Here is a 17,780-nt window from a genome sequence, read left to right as displayed (position 1 = left end):
GGATTCCTGTCTCACCTATGGTTATCATCCTTTCCTTGTTAATGTGAAATATTATGCTGAATTCTTTGTGAATATTAAAGCATCCTTGCATACTGGGAATAAACCTCACTTGATTGTGGTGTATGATTTTTAATAATGTATTATTAGATTCAGTTTTCTAATATTTTGTTGAGGATTTTTGTATCTATATTCATGAGAGATATTGGCCTATAGTTCTTTTTTTAGTGGTATCTTTATCTGATTTTGGTGTCTGGCCTCATAGAATGAATTTGGAAGTTTACTTCCTCTTCTATTGTTTGGAATAGTTAGAGAAAAATAGATATTAACTCTTGTTTAAATTTTTGGTAGAATTTGTCTGTGAAGCTGTCAGGTCCTGGACCTTTTTTGGGAGGTGGAGGGGTAGGTTTTTGATTACCAATTCAATTTCATTGCTCATAATGTTAAAATTTTCAATTTCTTCCTGCTTTAGTTTTGGTACATTATATGTTTTTAAGAATTTATCCACTTCTTCTAAGTTGTCCAATTTGTTGGAATATGGGTTTTCGTAATATTCTGTGACAATCCTTTGTATTTCTGGATCTTGGTTGTTATTTCTCCTCTTCATTAGTGATTTTATTTATTTGAGTCCTTTCTGTCTCTCCTCTTTTTGATGAGTCTGGCTAGAGGTTTATCAATTTTGTTGATATTTTCAGAGAACAAAATCCTGGTTTCATTGATGTGTTCTATTGTTTTTCAGTCTTTGATCATTTATTTCTGCTCTAATCTTTATTATTTCTTCTCTTTTGATGAGTTTGGGTTTTGCTTGTTGTTCTTTTCCTAGGTCTTTTAGGTGTCAGGTTAGGTTGTTTATTTTAGATTTTTCTTACTTCTTGAGGTTGGCCTGTATTGCTATAAACTTCCCTCTTAAAACCACTTTTGCTGCCTCTCAATGATTTTGGATCATTATGTTTTAGTTTTCATTTGTTTCTATATAATTTTTTATTTCTTCTTTGATTTCATGGCTGACCCATTCCTTGTTAGCATGTTATTTAACCTCCATGTATTTGTGGCCTTTCCAAACCTTTTCTTGTGATTGATTTCCAGTTCTACAGTGTTTTGGTCAGAAGATACATGGTATGACTGATTTTTTAAAAAAAATTTTTGAAGCTTGCTTTGTGGCCTAATATGTGATCTGTTTTGGAGAATGTTCTGTGTGCACTTGAAAAGAATGAGAATTCTGCTGTTTTAGGATAGAATGTTCTGAATATATATATTAAATCCATCTGGTCCAGTGTGCCATTCAAAACTACTGTTTACCTTGTTGATTTTCTGTTTGGATAATCTGTCCATTGGTGTAACTGAGATGTTAAAGTTCCCTACTATGATTATATGAGAATGAAATGTCTTTTATTATGTACTGTATTCTTTAACAAAACATTTTATGTCTAGTATTTTAATTTTTAAAATATTTTGAAATTCTTTCTCTTTAAAACAAAATCAGATCTACTAAAATTTAAATTATGTTGCCTTCTACATGATTCTTAATTATTTTCCTTCTGTTTATTATTTAGTTGAAAAAGAAATAGTTCTTCGTTATTGTTTTAGCAGGGCATAGGAGACAATTATGTCTAAAATGAAAACAACAAATACCAAGGGTATAACAGGATCTAGTTGGAGAACATCCTCTCTTTACATGGAAGGACTATGTAAAGGAGACTTTACGAGTATAATTTATTTTGTCCTTGCCTATCTTCTTGTTACCAGAAATAATGATGAATCTAATGTATTTACCACCTACATGACCACAATATTTTTTCCTACAATATTTTTTCCTATGTATTGCAATGATTTACTATCAATTATACTATTTTTCTCTTTTTGAAATGCATTATAAAATATAATTTCCTGTGGCTTTCTATCACTGAGACCTAATAAATATGTTCGCCATTGCATTATCTCTGTCACTGATGGAATGTTGATTTTAAGTCCCAGAAGTGATACAGTATCTGTTTAACTGATTTGTATTTGAATGTTTGTACATAACAGATCTCAAGTATAATCTCTGATTATATCTTGTTGGCATTCTAATAATTCCCATTGAAAGCATTCTATGCCTTTGTTAGCCTTCAAATTCCCAAAGTACATTCTCCATTGCATCATAAATTGGCTATGTATTTCAAAGTGTAAGAAGCTCCTCTGTGAGAAGAGATATTTAAGAACAGAGGTAGGAATAAACAGTAATTGTTCCTTCCATTATGTGGTAATGTCTGCTGTGTGAGAGTAGTATTGGATTGCTAGAGAAGTAAATGTTTTTGTCTTCATATTTGTGAAGAATAGAAAGAAGGAATAAATGGAAACATATTACAATTCTTCAGATGGGGCATTTGCTGCCATGGTCTACAATGGTCAAAATTATAGTAGAAAGAGACTAATATATGAGGTTTTAATTTAGTGATACAGCAACACATTTTATCTGTTCTCAAAAATATAGCTCTAGTTCTTCCTGATGTTTAAAATTACTTTTTGGGGGATATGCAAAGCCTTTTTTTTTTAATACCAATAGTCTTGGGGATGTTAATACTTGGTGTTAAATTTATATACCACATATTAGTTGAGAGAAGTGAGGGATGTTAGATGGTAATGAATCCCATCTGTTAAAGGGCTAATAGAAAAACAGAAGTTTATGATAGGAAATAAAACACAGAATATAGTGGAAGAGCCTGCAGCTCTAACTTTAGAGCTACTTAAAGTTTTCTTCTTTCTATGAAAGATAGCATAGTAAGCACTGTATAATAGTGTGAAAGATGCACACTACTTAGGACTTAATATAGAAAGATCCCTGATTCATTTTTCTAACAGCAGGTTTTATGAACAGAAAGACAAATATTGAAGCCAATGAATGCAGAAGGAGAACAGGGAGGGAAGAATGGAGGGAGGAAGGAAGGGAGAACTGATTTGGATGATGCCATTATAGATTTCTGTGCTTCAATTTTGCTTAGGAAACTGCATGTGTGTGTGTGTGTGTGCGCGTGCACACATGCATATATGTGCCTTTGTGATGTAAAGTACCTCTTTTATTCCTATTTAGACTATACATGGAAACCTCTGCTACCAATTATTCTATCTAGGTTTAGACATACAAAAAGCAGCTATTTTGATGTTTTGAATAGATGTGTCATTGTAAAACTTTCCTTTGGTTTCTCAGTTTGGAACTTTATTGCTTTTCTCTTCCATCTTTCCCTCTTTAATTCCATCTCATCTTACATTTAGTTAGTGAACCCTTTTTGCTCTCCTCTCTACACTCCATATTCCACAACACTATTTAAAAACAAGTGTACAGAGGCACCTGGGTTGGTCAGTGGTTGACCATCTGCCTTTGGCTCACGTCATGATCCCAGAGTCCTGGGATTGAGTCCTCCATCAGGCTCCCCGACAGGAGTCTGCTTCTCCCTCTGCCTTTGCCTCTGCTTCTTTGTGTCTTTCATGAATGAATAAATAAATAAAATTAAAAAAATAATAACAACTGTACTATGCAGCTGAAAGCATGTGAAATATTGGGGTTTTTTGGTTGTTCTTTTGTCCTTTTTAAAGATTTGATAGAGCAAGCGACCATGAGCTGGAGGGGCAGAGGGAGAGAAGGAGAGAGAATCTCAAGAAGACTGTTGATCACAGAGTCTGATGTGGGGCTGGATCTCAAAACTCCAAGATCACTCCCTGAGCAGAAACCAAGAGTCAAACACTTAACTGACTGTGCCACCCAGGAACCCCTGTGAAATATTATTTTAAATCACTAGCATTTTTCTCTAATTCCAATGTTTTCAAGCTTTTAAATTTTTTCATTTCAGTAATGAACCATTTTGAATATGCACAAGTAACATCTATATTTTATTTGTATATTTTATGTTCAATTATACCATGACTCTACATAAAGTATAAAATTTTCAAAAATAGAACTTCAAGGAATGGGATATAAAAACATACGAATATAAATTCTATTATTATTTTCATACCAATAAATTATCATATGTGTTGGGCAACCACATTCCCAGTTTAGAGGCCATTGTACAGATAAACCTCAGATCTCTTTTCTCCAGAGTAACCAGGAATTTTTTTTAGATCATGTGAATGAGTTGATATTATATATAGGAAAAGGAAATAGTTCAAGTAAATAGTTTTTTTTTTTAACTTCTTACATCAGCATGACTAAGTTATAATTTGCATAAATTAAATGTACCAACTTTTGTATAGTTTAGTAAGTTTTGGTGATAGAATGAATACTTGTAACCATTACAGTCAAGATATGCAAATTTTCTGTTACCTTAAAAAACTCTGTCATTCCTCTGTGCTGGAAGTCTCCAGCTCTACTCCCATTCAAATAAAAACCTGAAGAACTTGATAACAGAGGTTAAGTTTTTTCTCAATCACTGACCTTTTCTTATGCCTCATGCAAATCATAAACAAGTCCAGGGAGGGGCATTCCAGAGTCCCATGTGAGAGAACAGTGAAATAGAAGCACAGGAAGAAGCAGAAGAAGGTGGCTGCAAACCAGGGTGTTGGTAGATACGAAATGTAGAAGAAGAATGATTAGAAAAGATTTCTTAGGTGATGGGGAAGTGATGGTGTAACAGATGTGACATACGCTGCTTTTAGTTTTAGAACTATGAGCTACATGCAAGAAATGAAATTAAATTATCTACCTCTGATATTCTATAGGCAGAGGAGATGGAGGCAGAAAATAACACAGTGGTGAAAGAATTCATCCTTCTTGGTCTAACCCAGTCTCGAAATATTCAGCTCTTGGTCTTTGTGCTAGTTTTAATCTTCTATTTCATCATCCTCCCTGGAAACTTCCTCATCATCCTCACCATCAGAACAGATCCTGGCCTCACAGCCCCCCTCTACTTCTTTCTGGGCAACTTGGCTTTCCTGGATGCATCCTACTCCTTCATTGTGGCTCCCAGGATGCTGGTGGACTTCCTTTCTGAGAAGAAGGTAATCTCCTACAGGGGTTGCATCACTCAGCTCTTTTTCTTGCACTTCCTTGGAGGAGGGGAAGGATTACTCCTTGTTGTGATGGCCTTTGACCGCTACATTGCCATCTGTCGGCCTTTACACTATTCAACTGTCATGAACCCTAGAGCCTGCTATGCCTTGCTATTGGCTCTGTGGCTTGGAGGCTTTGTCCACTCCATTATCCAGGTGGCCCTCATCCTCCGCTTGCCCTTCTGTGGCCCAAACCGACTGGATAACTTCTTCTGTGATGTGCCGCAGGTCATCAAGCTGGCCTGCACAGACACCTTTGTGGTGGAGCTTCTGATGGTCTTCAATAGTGGTCTGCTCACTCTCCTGTGCTTCTTGGGGCTCTTGTCTTCCTATGCAGTCATCCTCTGCCATGTACATGGGTCTGCTTGTGAAGGGAAGAGCAAAGCAGTGTCCACGTGTACCACTCATGTCATGATTATACTTCTCATGTTTGGGCCTGCCATCTTCATCTACACTCGCCCCTTCAGGGCTTTATCAGCTGACAAGGTAGTTTCCTTCTTTCACACTGTGATCTTTCCTTTGTTGAATCCTGTGATTTATACCCTTCGCAACCAAGAAGTGAAAACTTCCATGAGGAGGTTATTGAGTCGGCATGTGGTCTGCTGAAAGATTTAATAATAGGAAGTCAAGAGAGAGAATTCTTATTGTAAATAATACATTCACTTAACAAATACCGTTCTTCACTGAGTACCTCTCATTTGTCAGGTACTGTTGTAGGCAATGAGGTAGAGTTATGCATAATTAGGGCATAAACTTGATATGTTTAAAGATTATAAAATAAACATCCATTTCTCAGCTGGAGTATGATGAATAATTGTGAGAGATTTAGGGGATAAATTTATATTATGGTAAGATTCAAATCACTAAGGTGTGTTAGGCTTAGATAAAGAGTTTTATTCTAATTGCTGTAAGAATGTTTGTTAATATTTTAAGCAAGAGAGTCTCACTCATTCACAACTGTTTCTTCTATGGTTTAGAGCAATGTCAGGATTCTGGCCAGAGATCAATAAACTGCAAAACACCATTAAGAGCCAAATGTAATTCTGTAGACTTGTTTTGATGCCTCTAATATTATTCTCTCTCCCTAATGCACATATATTTATTTATTCCTCACCCCCAAATTTGTCAAATGGGTAAGAAAAGAAGATAATTGGCTTTAGAGAAAAATGTTGTGAAATTACTTCATTTGATTATTTTGCAGAGCTTCATGATTATTACTAATGGGTGTTTACAAATCTTCCTTGTATGTTAAACCTTGCCTTCAATTGATTTCACTCATGATGATAATCAGTTATTTGGTAGTATAGATTCTATTAGAGATTACATAAATTAGTTATTTTAAATATAATGGGGTTTAATGTTAGAAATTAGGTACTTGCAAAATCTTTTAAGGTATAGAAGATTATTTTCTATGCTAGGCTTTCAGACATGATTGCCAGAAAAACAGTATAAAAATAACCTGCCAAGTGATCTATTGCTGCAATAATCAGGGGAGTGGGGAAACAAGAAGTCATTTTGCCAGTTTCTGACTGAAGGCCGATATCAATAAGCCATGGTCTGGGAATGGGAGGATGATATAGAATACCTTTAGTGTTACTGCTTCTCTCTCCAATTATTTTTTTCTAAATTCAAGTTTTACAGGAGTACATTTGATACTTAGAATTTGGAACCTTGACACAAAGATCCTAGAAGAACCTGTCAGCTTTATTGGAAAACAGAATAAAATAAAGCCTAATAGTGATAAAATGTAGGTACAGTTTTACAATCTTGGAGGTAAGAAAGATCAGTGAAGTATCATGTAAAAATAGTAAATAAAAAGAAAAATAGTTACATTTGACATGCTAAAAAATATATTTGTAGGCAAAAGATAAAGTATGATGAAAATCTGTCTGCCACATTATGGATGTGCAGATTTTCGCTACAATTATAGAGGCTTGCATGGAAATTGAACTGAATACCTCCTTACTCCAGATGGTACAAGGTAGCATCCATGCATTAAAAAACCCCAGCTATCATGTCATCGGCGAAGAGGGAGAGTTTGACTTCTTCTTTGCCAATTTGAATGCCTTTAATGTCTTTTTGTTGTCTGATTGCTGAGGCTAGGACTTCCAGTACTATGTTGAACAGCAGTGGTGAGAGTGGACATCCCTGTCTTGTTCCTGATCTTAGGGGAAAGGCTCCCAGTGCTTCCCCATTGAGAATGATATTTGTTGTGGGCTTTTCATAGATGGCTTTTAAGATGTCGAGGAATGTTCCCTCTATCCCTACACTCTGAAGAGTTTTGATGAGGAATGGATGCTGTATTTTGTCAAATGCTGTCTCTGCATCCAATGAGAGGATCATATGGTTCTTGGTTTTTCTCTTGCTGATATGATGAATCACATTGATTGTTTTACGGGTGTTGAACCAGCCTTGTGTCCCAGGGATAAATCCTACTTGGGCAACTAATATTCGATAAAGGAGGAAAGACTATCCATTGGAAGAAAGACAGTCTCTTCAATAAATGGTGCTGGGAAAATTGGACCACTCTCTTTCACCATACACAAAGATAAACTCAAAATGGATGAAAGATCTAAATGTGAGACAAGATTCCATCAAAATCCTAGAGGAGAACACAGGCAACACCCTTTTTGAACTCGGCCATAGTAACTTCTTGCAAGATACATCCACGAAGGCAAAAGAAACAAAAGCAAAAATGAACTATTGGGACTTCATCAAGATAAGAAGCTTTTGCACAGCAAAGGATACAGTCAACAAAACTCAAAGACAACCTACAGAATGGGAGAAGATATTTGCAAATGACATATCAGATAAAGGGCTAGTTTCCAAGATCTATAAAGAACTTCTTAAACTCAACAGCAAAGAAACAAACAATCCAATCATGAAATGGGCAAAAGACATGAACAGAAATCTCACAGAGGAAGACATAGACATGGCCAACATGCATATGAGAAAATGCTCTGCATCACTTGCCATCAGGGAAATACAAATCAAAACCACAATGAGATACCACCTCACACCAGTGAGAATGGGGAAAATTAACAAGGCAGGAAACAACAAATGTTGGAGAGGATGCGGAGAAAAGGGAACACTCATACACTGTTGGTGGGAATGTGAACTGGTGCAGCCACTCTGGAAAACTGTGTGGAGGTTCCTCAAACAGTTAAAAATAGACCTGCCCTACGACCCAGCAATTGCACTGTTGGGGATTTACCCCAAAGATACAAATGCAATGAAATGCTGGGACACCTGCACCCCGATGTTTATAGCAGCAATGTCCACAGTAGCCAAACTGTGGAAGGAGCCTCGGTGTCCATCGAAAGATGAATGGATAAAGAAGATGTGGTTTATGTATACAATGGAATATTACTCAGCTATTAGAAATGACAAATACTCACCATTTGCTTCAACGTGGATGGAACTGGAGGGTATTATGCTGAGTGAAGTAAGTCAGTCGGAGAAGGACAAACATTATATGTTCTCATTCATTTGGGGAATATAAATAATAGTGAAAGGGAATATAAGGGAAGGGAGAAGAAATGTGTGGGAAATATCAGAAAGGGAGACAGAACGTAAAGACTGCTAACTCTGGGAAACGAACTAGGGGTGGTAGAAGAGGAGGAGGGCAGGGGGTGGGAGTGAATGGGTGACGGGCACTGGGTGTTATTCTGTATGTTAGTAAATTGAACACCAATAAAAAATAAATTAAAAAAAACCAGCTATTAGCTAAAAATTAATATAAATGATAAAATATTAATTTACTTAATACACAAGGAACTTGAATAAATTAATATGAAACAGTTACATACCCAAGGGAAAATAGAAATGAGCAATTGAAACTATAGTTAATGTTTGTCCTTCTCCGATTGACTTAGTTCACTCAGCATAATACCCTCCAGTTCCATCCATGTTGAAGCAAATTGTGGGTATTTGTCATTTCTAATGGCTGAATAATATTCCATTGTTATATGTTCTCATTCATTTGGGGAATATAAATAATAGTGAAAGGGAATAGAAGGGAAGGGAGAAGAAGTGTGTGGGAAATATCAGAAAGGGAGACAGAACAGAAAGACTCCTAACTCTGGGAAATGAACTAGGGATGGTGGAAGGGGAAGGCGGGGGGTGGGGGTGAATGGGTGATGGGCACTGAGGGGGGCACTTGACGGGATGAGCACTGGGTGTTATTCTGTATGTTGGCAAATTGAACACCAATAAAAAATAAATTTATTATAAAAAAATAATAAAGAAACTATAGTTAATTAACAAAGGGGAAAAATGAAAAAATTTATAAACATAAGCATATTCTCAAAAACAAATCATGAGACTACAGAGTACTGATGGTGGTTAGCTTGTAGAAGAATGTTGCTCATGTATAATAAACAACAGAAAAGTGCAAAACAAAAATTATACTTTTCTATGAGACTTCTAAAGAGCAAAGAAGCAAAAGAAATCTTATTACTGAGCTCCAGAGAGGAATAAAATTTTCTTTTTTTATATCTGTAGCAGGTTACTGGTCTGGATATGGGCATATGGAGGAGTGATCCTACCATAGATTGAGATATTTGTAGAGACAAGAATGAAGCTCTAAACTGTGGACAGACTGGAATCTAAAAAAGCCCCAAACACAAAAATAAATTGCTCACTTTTATAAATTTATCTCCCAACCTCAACTGACATCTGTATCAGTAATGTGCTCAGAAAAGTGACAGACAGTGGAGGAAGAAATGAAAATCAGGGGGATTTGTACATTCTCCGCCATTATTGCAGTGTTTGGGTATTAATGTCTATGGAGTTGAATCATCAGGGTAACAAAAATATCTGAATTGACTTGACAATTCATCTTGAATCAACTGGAACAGACCCAGAAATCCAAGCCAGTTTTCTCAGAAAGCCTTTCTGACTGATCTCAGCATTACCTCTTTGGAAAAGGAAGGTAGTTCAAGAAATGAAGAATGGTTGATGGGATAGTTGAAGAAAAAGGCTATGGGGGGATTGGCTCCCACCTTTGTCACTCTTGGAACATCCTGTCATCTGAGAATGAACAAAGACCAATTTTGGGGGGGTGGGTTGAGGGTCATATATGTATTTAATTGTGTTTTTTTAATGCTAATCTTGTGAAAACAATTGACAGATGAATGGGAAAACTACTAGATGCAAATTACTGTATCTGCGACTATGCTTTCTCAAAGTCCCATAAACTGCTCCCTATAATTTTGATAGTGGAACTGCTTTCTCTAATTTGATAGTGGGACCACATAAAGTAAAATCTGTCATTTGTGTGGATTCATTTCAGATTTCTGGGGAGATTGATACATCTTTGTGTCTCTCAGAAAGGCTAGCAGGTGGAGAAAAGTAATTTGGTACTTAACTATAGGCCTCTTTATCTAGTGTTTTGACTTTCGGTGCTGGAAAGAAATCTATGGGATGTTAATACAATACACTCAGCTTTCTAGATTATCTCCTTCCCTTATGCTGTGATTTACTTTAATGTATAAGGTACGGTCTCAAGGTAGTACAGGTAGCCTGAGTGTCTAGAGGCCTTTAGATATAAAGGAATCTAGCCAGTGAGCATAATTCTCAGTACTAAACTGCCACAAGGAAGAAGCTTACTAACCCTGTATATCAGGGTCCAAAAAATTCAAAGATGTGCCTAAATAGGTTATACAGATTTAGGCCAGTCAAAAGCTAACAGCAGTTTCAGGTAAAGGTGCATGCCTAATGTTAATCAGTATAGATTCCATTTACTGCATTCTTTTGATCACTGAAGTAAAAGCTTATAAAAAATTCAAAAAAAAAAAAAAGAGTCAGATGCCTAACTGACTGAGCCACCCAGGCACTCCTGGAAAGAAAATCTTAAAAGCAGTAGAGGGAAAAAGACAGATCAGAGGAGTGACAAGAATGGTGGTTGACTGTTTATCAGAAACAATGGATACCATGTCAGTGAAATGCAATTTTTAAAGTTCTTCTTAAAGAAGAAAAACAAACTGTCAAGCTAGAATTCCATATCTAGTGAAAATAAACTTCAATAAGAAAGATACAACAGGCACCTTAATAGTCATAAAAGATGAGAGACAATTTGTTGCCAGCAGACCTATACAAAAAGTCATGCTAAAGAAAATTCTTCATATCAAGAGAAAATATGTCAGATGGAAACCTGAATTAATAAGGAAGACTGAGAAGGTCTGGAAATGGTAAAGAAGTATGTAAATATGACAAAAAGTCTATTTTTTATTTTGTTTTTCTATTTTTTATTTTTTATTTTTTAATAATAAATTTATTTTTTATTGGTGTTCAATTTGCCAACATACAGAATAACACCCTGTGCTCATCCCAACAAGTGCCCCCATCAGTGCCTGTCACCCATTCACACCCCCTCCACCGCCCTCCTCCCCTTCCACCACCCCTAGTTCGTTTCCCAGAGTTAGGAGTCTTTCATGTTCTGTCTCCCTTTCTGATATTCCCTACCCATTTCTTCTCCCTTCTATTCCCTTTCACTATTATTTATATTCCCCAAATGAATGAGAACATATAGTGTTTGTCCTTCTCTGATTGATAATGGAATATTACTCAGCCATTAGAAATGACAAATACCCACCATTTGCTTCAACATGGATGGAACTGGAGGGTATTATGCTGAGTGAAATAAGTCAAAAAGTCTATTTTTTAACTTGTATTATTTACTTTATCATTAACCACCTAAGAAATAATAAAATACTATAGGGGTTTATAATGTATTTTGAAGTAAAATATACTACAACAATAGCAGAGAGGACTTAAAGGGGGCTAAAAGAATTATTTATTTATTTATTTATTTTTGTAAAATACTCTTCATGAAGTATCCTTGAATAACAATTTGTAGTGACCAGTATGCTATAGATGAGTATTATAATCACGAGAGCATCCAGTCACACAAAAATAATACAAGGACACTTAATTAGATAGTCTTTACAGGAGAGAAAGTGGAATGTTAAAAAATATTCAATCCAAAAAAGGAAGGAAAGAAATGCAAAGGAATGAAGAATGGGACAAATACAATTAACTCAAATATCAACAATAATACTAAATGTAAATGGGGGCACCTGGGTGGCTCAGTTGTTTAAGCATCTGCCTTCAGCTCAGGTAATGATCCTGATCCCAGGTTCCTGGGATCCAGCCCCACATCAGGCTTCCTGCTCAGCATAGAGCCTGCCTCTCCCTCTCCTGCTACTCCCCTTACTTGTGCTCTCTTTCTGTTAAATAAAATCTTTAAAAAATATTAAATGTAAATGGACCATGTATGTGATTTAAGAAAGATTTTCAGACTGTATAAGAGAGCAAGATTCAAGTATATATTATTTATATCAGTTCTTAAATACAAAGATATGTTTCAAGCATAAGCATAGAGGATGATATGCCATATGTTATATTTAATTTTATATGTCAACTGGCCATGGGGTCTCCAGATTAAACATTATTTCTGGTGTGTCTGTGAGAGTGTTAGTACGGAACTAGTATTCAAATTGGTGTACTTAGTCGATTGCCCTTCCGTCCTGGGTAGGTGTCATTCAACCCATTGATGGGCCTGAATGGGGGGGCGGAATTGCTTGCTTGCTTTCTTCACTGATTGAGCTGGTATATTTCACTTTGTCTCTTCTAGACGTTGGACTGGAATTTATCAGCTTCCCTGGTTCTCAGGCCTTTAAACTTGGACTGAATGACAGAACTGTCTTTCCTGGGTTTTTATTTCACAGATGGCAGATTGTAGGACTTCTCCACTTCCATAATCACATGAACCAATTCATTATAATAAACAACCTCTCTCTGTCCCCCTTTCTCTCTCTTAATTATGTATCTTTTCTACCATGCAAACAGTAACCATTTTTTGGTATAGTTGTATTAATAACAAAGTAAATTCCAAGGACCACTAGGTCTTTATAAAAGAATTTTATAGTGATAAAAGTGTCAGTTCATCAAGACATACAATAAATGTGAATCCGCTAGTAACAACAATTTATGCATGAATACAGACATATCTAAATAAAGAAATGGAGAATCCAAAATCATAGATTGAGAGTTTAATAACTTTTTTTGAAAATTGGTAGAATATGTGATTTAAAAAAATCAGTAGGGGTATAGAAGAGTCAAACGACAAGAAACAAACTTAACCTAGTTGCTATTTATAGAGTATTGTACCCAAAAATGAAGAACACACATCCTTTTGGGGTGCAATGAAGCATTCGTCAAGATAGACCAGTATATTTTCTGACCACAATGGAGTTGAATTTGAAATAATTAAGAAAAAAACTGCATATACTTGCAAATTAAGACTTTTTTTTTAAAGCCAGAAACTTAAATAACTGAATGTGTACAAGAAGAAATTAGAGGATATTAGAAAATATCTTCCCTTTCATACTGTTTTTTTAGAGTCTGTGTAAAATTAGTATCATTTCTTCAATAAATGTTTGGTAGATTTCACTATAGGAGCCATCTAGGTCTGAAGTTTTTTTCATGGGAATTTTTTAAGTACAAATTGAATTTATTTAATAGATACACAGCTATTCAGTGTACTTCTTCTAGAGTTAGCTTTTGTAGGTAATGTCTTTAGAATTTTGTGTGCTCAATTAAGTTATCAGGTTCACTGGCATAAGTCGCTCATAATGTTTCCTTAATATTCTTTTAATTTTTGTATTATCTATAGTGATTGCCCCTCTTTAATTCCCGATACTGATATTTTTGTATTTTTTTCTTGATTAGTCTGGCTAAAGTTTTATAAATTTTCTTATTCTTTACAAAGAATTAGCTTTTTGTTCTTATTTATTTTTCTCTATTGCTTTTCTGTTTCTTAATATTTCTTCTTGGATTTATGTTATTCATTCCTTCTTTCTTTGGATTTAATTTACCATTCTTTTTCTAAAGTGGAAGATTAGATTATTGATTTAAACCCTTTGTTATACTCTTTAAAGACATTCAATTGATGCTACACATTTCCCTCTAGACACTGCTTTATCTACATCTTGCATATGTTTTTAAATTGTGTTCTCATTTTCATTCAATTAAAAATATTTCTAATCTTTACTTTGATCTTCTTATTCATGGGTTATTTAGAGTGTTTTTTTTCCTGTAATATTTGGAAATTAGCTTAATATACTTCCAGTTTAATTTCATTGTGGTCTAAGAACATATTTGATATGACTTCAATTTTAAAAATGTGTTGAAATTTGTTTTATATCATAGAATAAAATCTATCAGATTAAGACTTGCCATGTTTAATGCCATAATAAATTCTGAATTTTAAATGTAAGAGTATGCTTCTGTAAAATGAATTTATTCTGATGATATATGTACATGATATGTAAACCATATACTGAGAAGTTGTAAATTTTATCAAGTCAGAAAGATAGATCCCTTACATATAGTGTAGCAACAGTAGTCTCATGGTATTTCCTGAATTTCCTTTTGCAGAATTGTAAACTTAATCAAGTACAACTACTCTTAACAATTACCTTATTTTTCCAATTTTGCCTGTTACTATTTCTGCACATGCATAGTTTGGATTCTTTGATACCTTTGCACTTCCTGTGGTCTCCTCTTACCATTTTCTAGTGAATATTTCAAACAAGACTCAGCCATAGCGTTTCTCCCATCTTGAAATATTTCTAACACTCCACACTGTGTTTGCCTCTGTTTTTTCTTATAATACTCTAAATATAGTTCTTTTTTAAGCATTTCACAATTATTTAAATTTTATTTGTATTCACAATTTTCTGCCTTTCTTGAAGTTAGTGTTTGTCTTATTAATTTCTGTATTTGGTCTCTTGGCACAATGACTTTCTCTGGTAGACTTTCAGGATGGTTGGTAAGAAGAGAATGAGTAATTGAATACTTTTTTATTATTGTACAAAGCAAAATGGGAAATTTTGAAGTAGACATTATAGAGTTTAACATAATCTGGTGTTAATAAAAATTTTTTAAATGGTTGTGGTATAAAGGAGTTGTTGAGATACATATACACAATAGGAAAAAAGTCAGAGAATGTATATAAATTTTGGAATGTATTTTCTACATTTTTCAGCATGTATAAACTTTAAAAAATATTCTGGAATCTATCTTAAATTTTTTTTAAATTTTTATTTATTTATGATAGTCACAGAGAGAGAGAGAGGCAGAGACACAGGCAGAGGGAGAAGCAGGCTCCATGCACCGGGAGCCCGACATGAGACTCAATTCCGGGTCTCCAGGATCGCGCCCTGGGCCAAATGCAAGCGCTAAACTGCTGCGCCACCCAGGGATCCCTGGAATCTATCTTATACATGAGCATAAGTATTATAGGTTTACATATTTTATATATATAATATTTTAAATACCTATGAAAGAAGTATTGACTTTTATGCTGTTATTAAAATGTATTTGAATAATCCTTTATTTTGGGATATTTATCACATTTGTTTATTAATTGGGAGAAAATAATGTACAGTCCATTTACTTATGTATGTATAATGCTTTTGGGAAGATACACAAAGAATCATAGCTGTTTCTTATCAGGAATTGTGTGTGGAATATATGGGTATGGGACAAAGGTAGGAAGGAATTTTCTCTGTATATAAATTTTTTACTCTCTGGGCACCCTGGCCTGTTTTCTGTTCCTCAGAACACCAGATCTTTCTTTTTGATGACTTCTCTCTAGCATGTTTTCTCTGAGACCTTGATATCTCATTTTATGAAACTGCCTCAAAAGACCATCCCTGACCACCACCCTATCTAAAATAGCAGTATTTTTTGCAAGATTTCTCCAACAGAGTGTAATATTTTCATTAGTATCTCATGTTCTCTTTCCTTCTTGCTTATTGTCTGTGTCTCTGTATTAGAATGTAAAATCTCAAAGAACAGGGATGTTGTTTGTCTTGTCTGTACTGCATTGCGTTGCAGGGACACTTAAAATACTACCTGGCTCATGGTAGACAGTAAGTGATTGTTGAATTGTGTACAGAATTTAAGGGAGCATCAAAAAAACTCAGTAACGGAGATAAATTATTCATTATCTTAATATTTAAAAAAACAAAAACAAAAATACCCCAGGCCCCTGGGTGATACAGTCAGTTGAGTGTCTGACCCTTGGTTTCAGCTCAGGTTGTGATCTCAGGGTCATGAGATGGATCCCCATGTATGGTGCTCAGTGCAGAGTCTACTTGAGATTCTCTGTCCTCCCTCACCCTTCCTGGTCACGCTTTCTCTCAAATAAATCATTGTTAAACAAAACAAAACAAAACAAAAAAATAAAAATAAAAATACCCTATCTATAGGTGGGGAAACAGTCTGAGAAAAGTGGTGTTATTTTTCAAAGCCATGGAATGTTATAGATTGAAGCCAGTACTGTATCCTTAGCTTTTTACTATCTGGTAATATTTTCGCTGTAATGAGTTATTTTTATGTATATGCTTTTTGATCAGTAAATTAGTTATACAAATCTTAAGTCAACCTGAGGTTACGACTTTTTAAAATCCTTTTAATCATTTGTTTGTTTTTTTCCTCAAATTGTAAGTCTGTCTAACATGACCCAAGCTTTCTCAGCTGGGTTAAAAAGCCTCTACTCTGAGCTAGTTTAGATCTTCTGATTAATTTTATCTTACGTATTGGGGTAAATATTAAAAAGTGAGAAAGTCTCAGATTATGCTCCTAATTACAGAAAAATATCCTATTTTTAAGAGTCTTTTGTGGCAGGACACTAACCTAGTTCAAGACGGGGCTAATACTCCACATATGTTTATAATATATATATATTATAAATAATTGCCTTTCCATTTGTGTCTCCTTTATGTTTTCTTGTTCTATATTTTGATCATTCTAGCTTTCTTTTGTGTGTGTGTATATTTTTTTATTAGAGTTCTATTTGCCAACATAGAGTATAGCACCCAGTGCTTCTCCTGTCCAGTATTCCCCTCACTGCCTGTCACCCAGTCACCCCATCCCCCTGCCCATCTCCTCTTCCACTACCCCTTATTTGCTTTCCTGAGCTAGGAGTCTCTCTTGTTTTGTCATCCTGTCTGATTTTTCCCACTCATTTTCTCCTTTCCCCTATTATCCCTTTCATTATTTTTTATATTCTCTGTATGAGTGAAACCATATAATGTTTCTCCTTCTCTGATTGACTTACTTCACTCACCAAAATACCCTCCAGTCCATCCACATCGAAGCAAATGGTGAGTATTCATCCTTTCTAATGGCTGAGTAGTATTCCCTTGTATATATAGACCACATCTGGGGATCCTGGGGTGGCTCAGCAGTTTGGCCCCTGCCTTTGGCCCAGGGCATGATCCTGGAGACCAGAGATCAAGTCCCACATCAGGCTCCTGCATGGAGCCTTCTCTCTCTCTCTCTCATAAATGAATAAATAAAAAAAATCTTTATACACTACATCTTTTTTATCCATTCATCTTTCGATGGACACTGAGGCTCCTTCCACAGTTTGGCTACTGTGGACATTGCTGCTATAAACATTGGGGGGCAGGTGTCTCAGCTTTTCACTGCCTCTGTATCTTGGGGTAAATCCCCAGCAGAGCAATTGCAGGGTCGTAGGGCAGATCTATTTTTAACTCTTTGAGGAACCTCCACACAGTTTTCCAGAGTCCCTGCACCAGTTCACATTCCCACCAACAGTGCAAGAGGGTTCCCCTTTCTCCACATCCTCTCCAACATTTGATGTTTCCTGCCTTGTTAATTTTCCCCATTCTCACTGGTGTGACCATTGGGTATCTAACTGTGGTTTTGATTTGTATTTCCCT

General features: G+C 35.4%; 1 protein-coding gene across 1 annotated transcript; it reads left to right on the top strand.

The window, feature by feature from the left end:
- Nucleotides 1-4,701: 4,701 nt before the first annotated feature.
- On the top strand, nucleotides 4,702-5,628 carry LOC144282138 (olfactory receptor 4N4C). Its single transcript, XM_077845415.1, has one exon. The coding sequence runs from the start codon at nucleotides 4,702-4,704 to the stop codon at nucleotides 5,626-5,628; it is 927 nt and encodes a 308-aa protein (XP_077701541.1).
- The last annotated feature ends 12,152 nt before the right edge of the window (nucleotides 5,629-17,780 follow it).

This window comes from Canis aureus, chromosome 13, assembly GCF_053574225.1.
Source record: "Canis aureus isolate CA01 chromosome 13, VMU_Caureus_v.1.0, whole genome shotgun sequence".
Classification (NCBI taxonomy): Eukaryota; Metazoa; Chordata; class Mammalia; order Carnivora; family Canidae; genus Canis; species Canis aureus.
The sequence above is the reverse complement of the archived record's forward strand: the minus strand, read 5'-3'. Positions and strand labels throughout refer to the sequence as shown.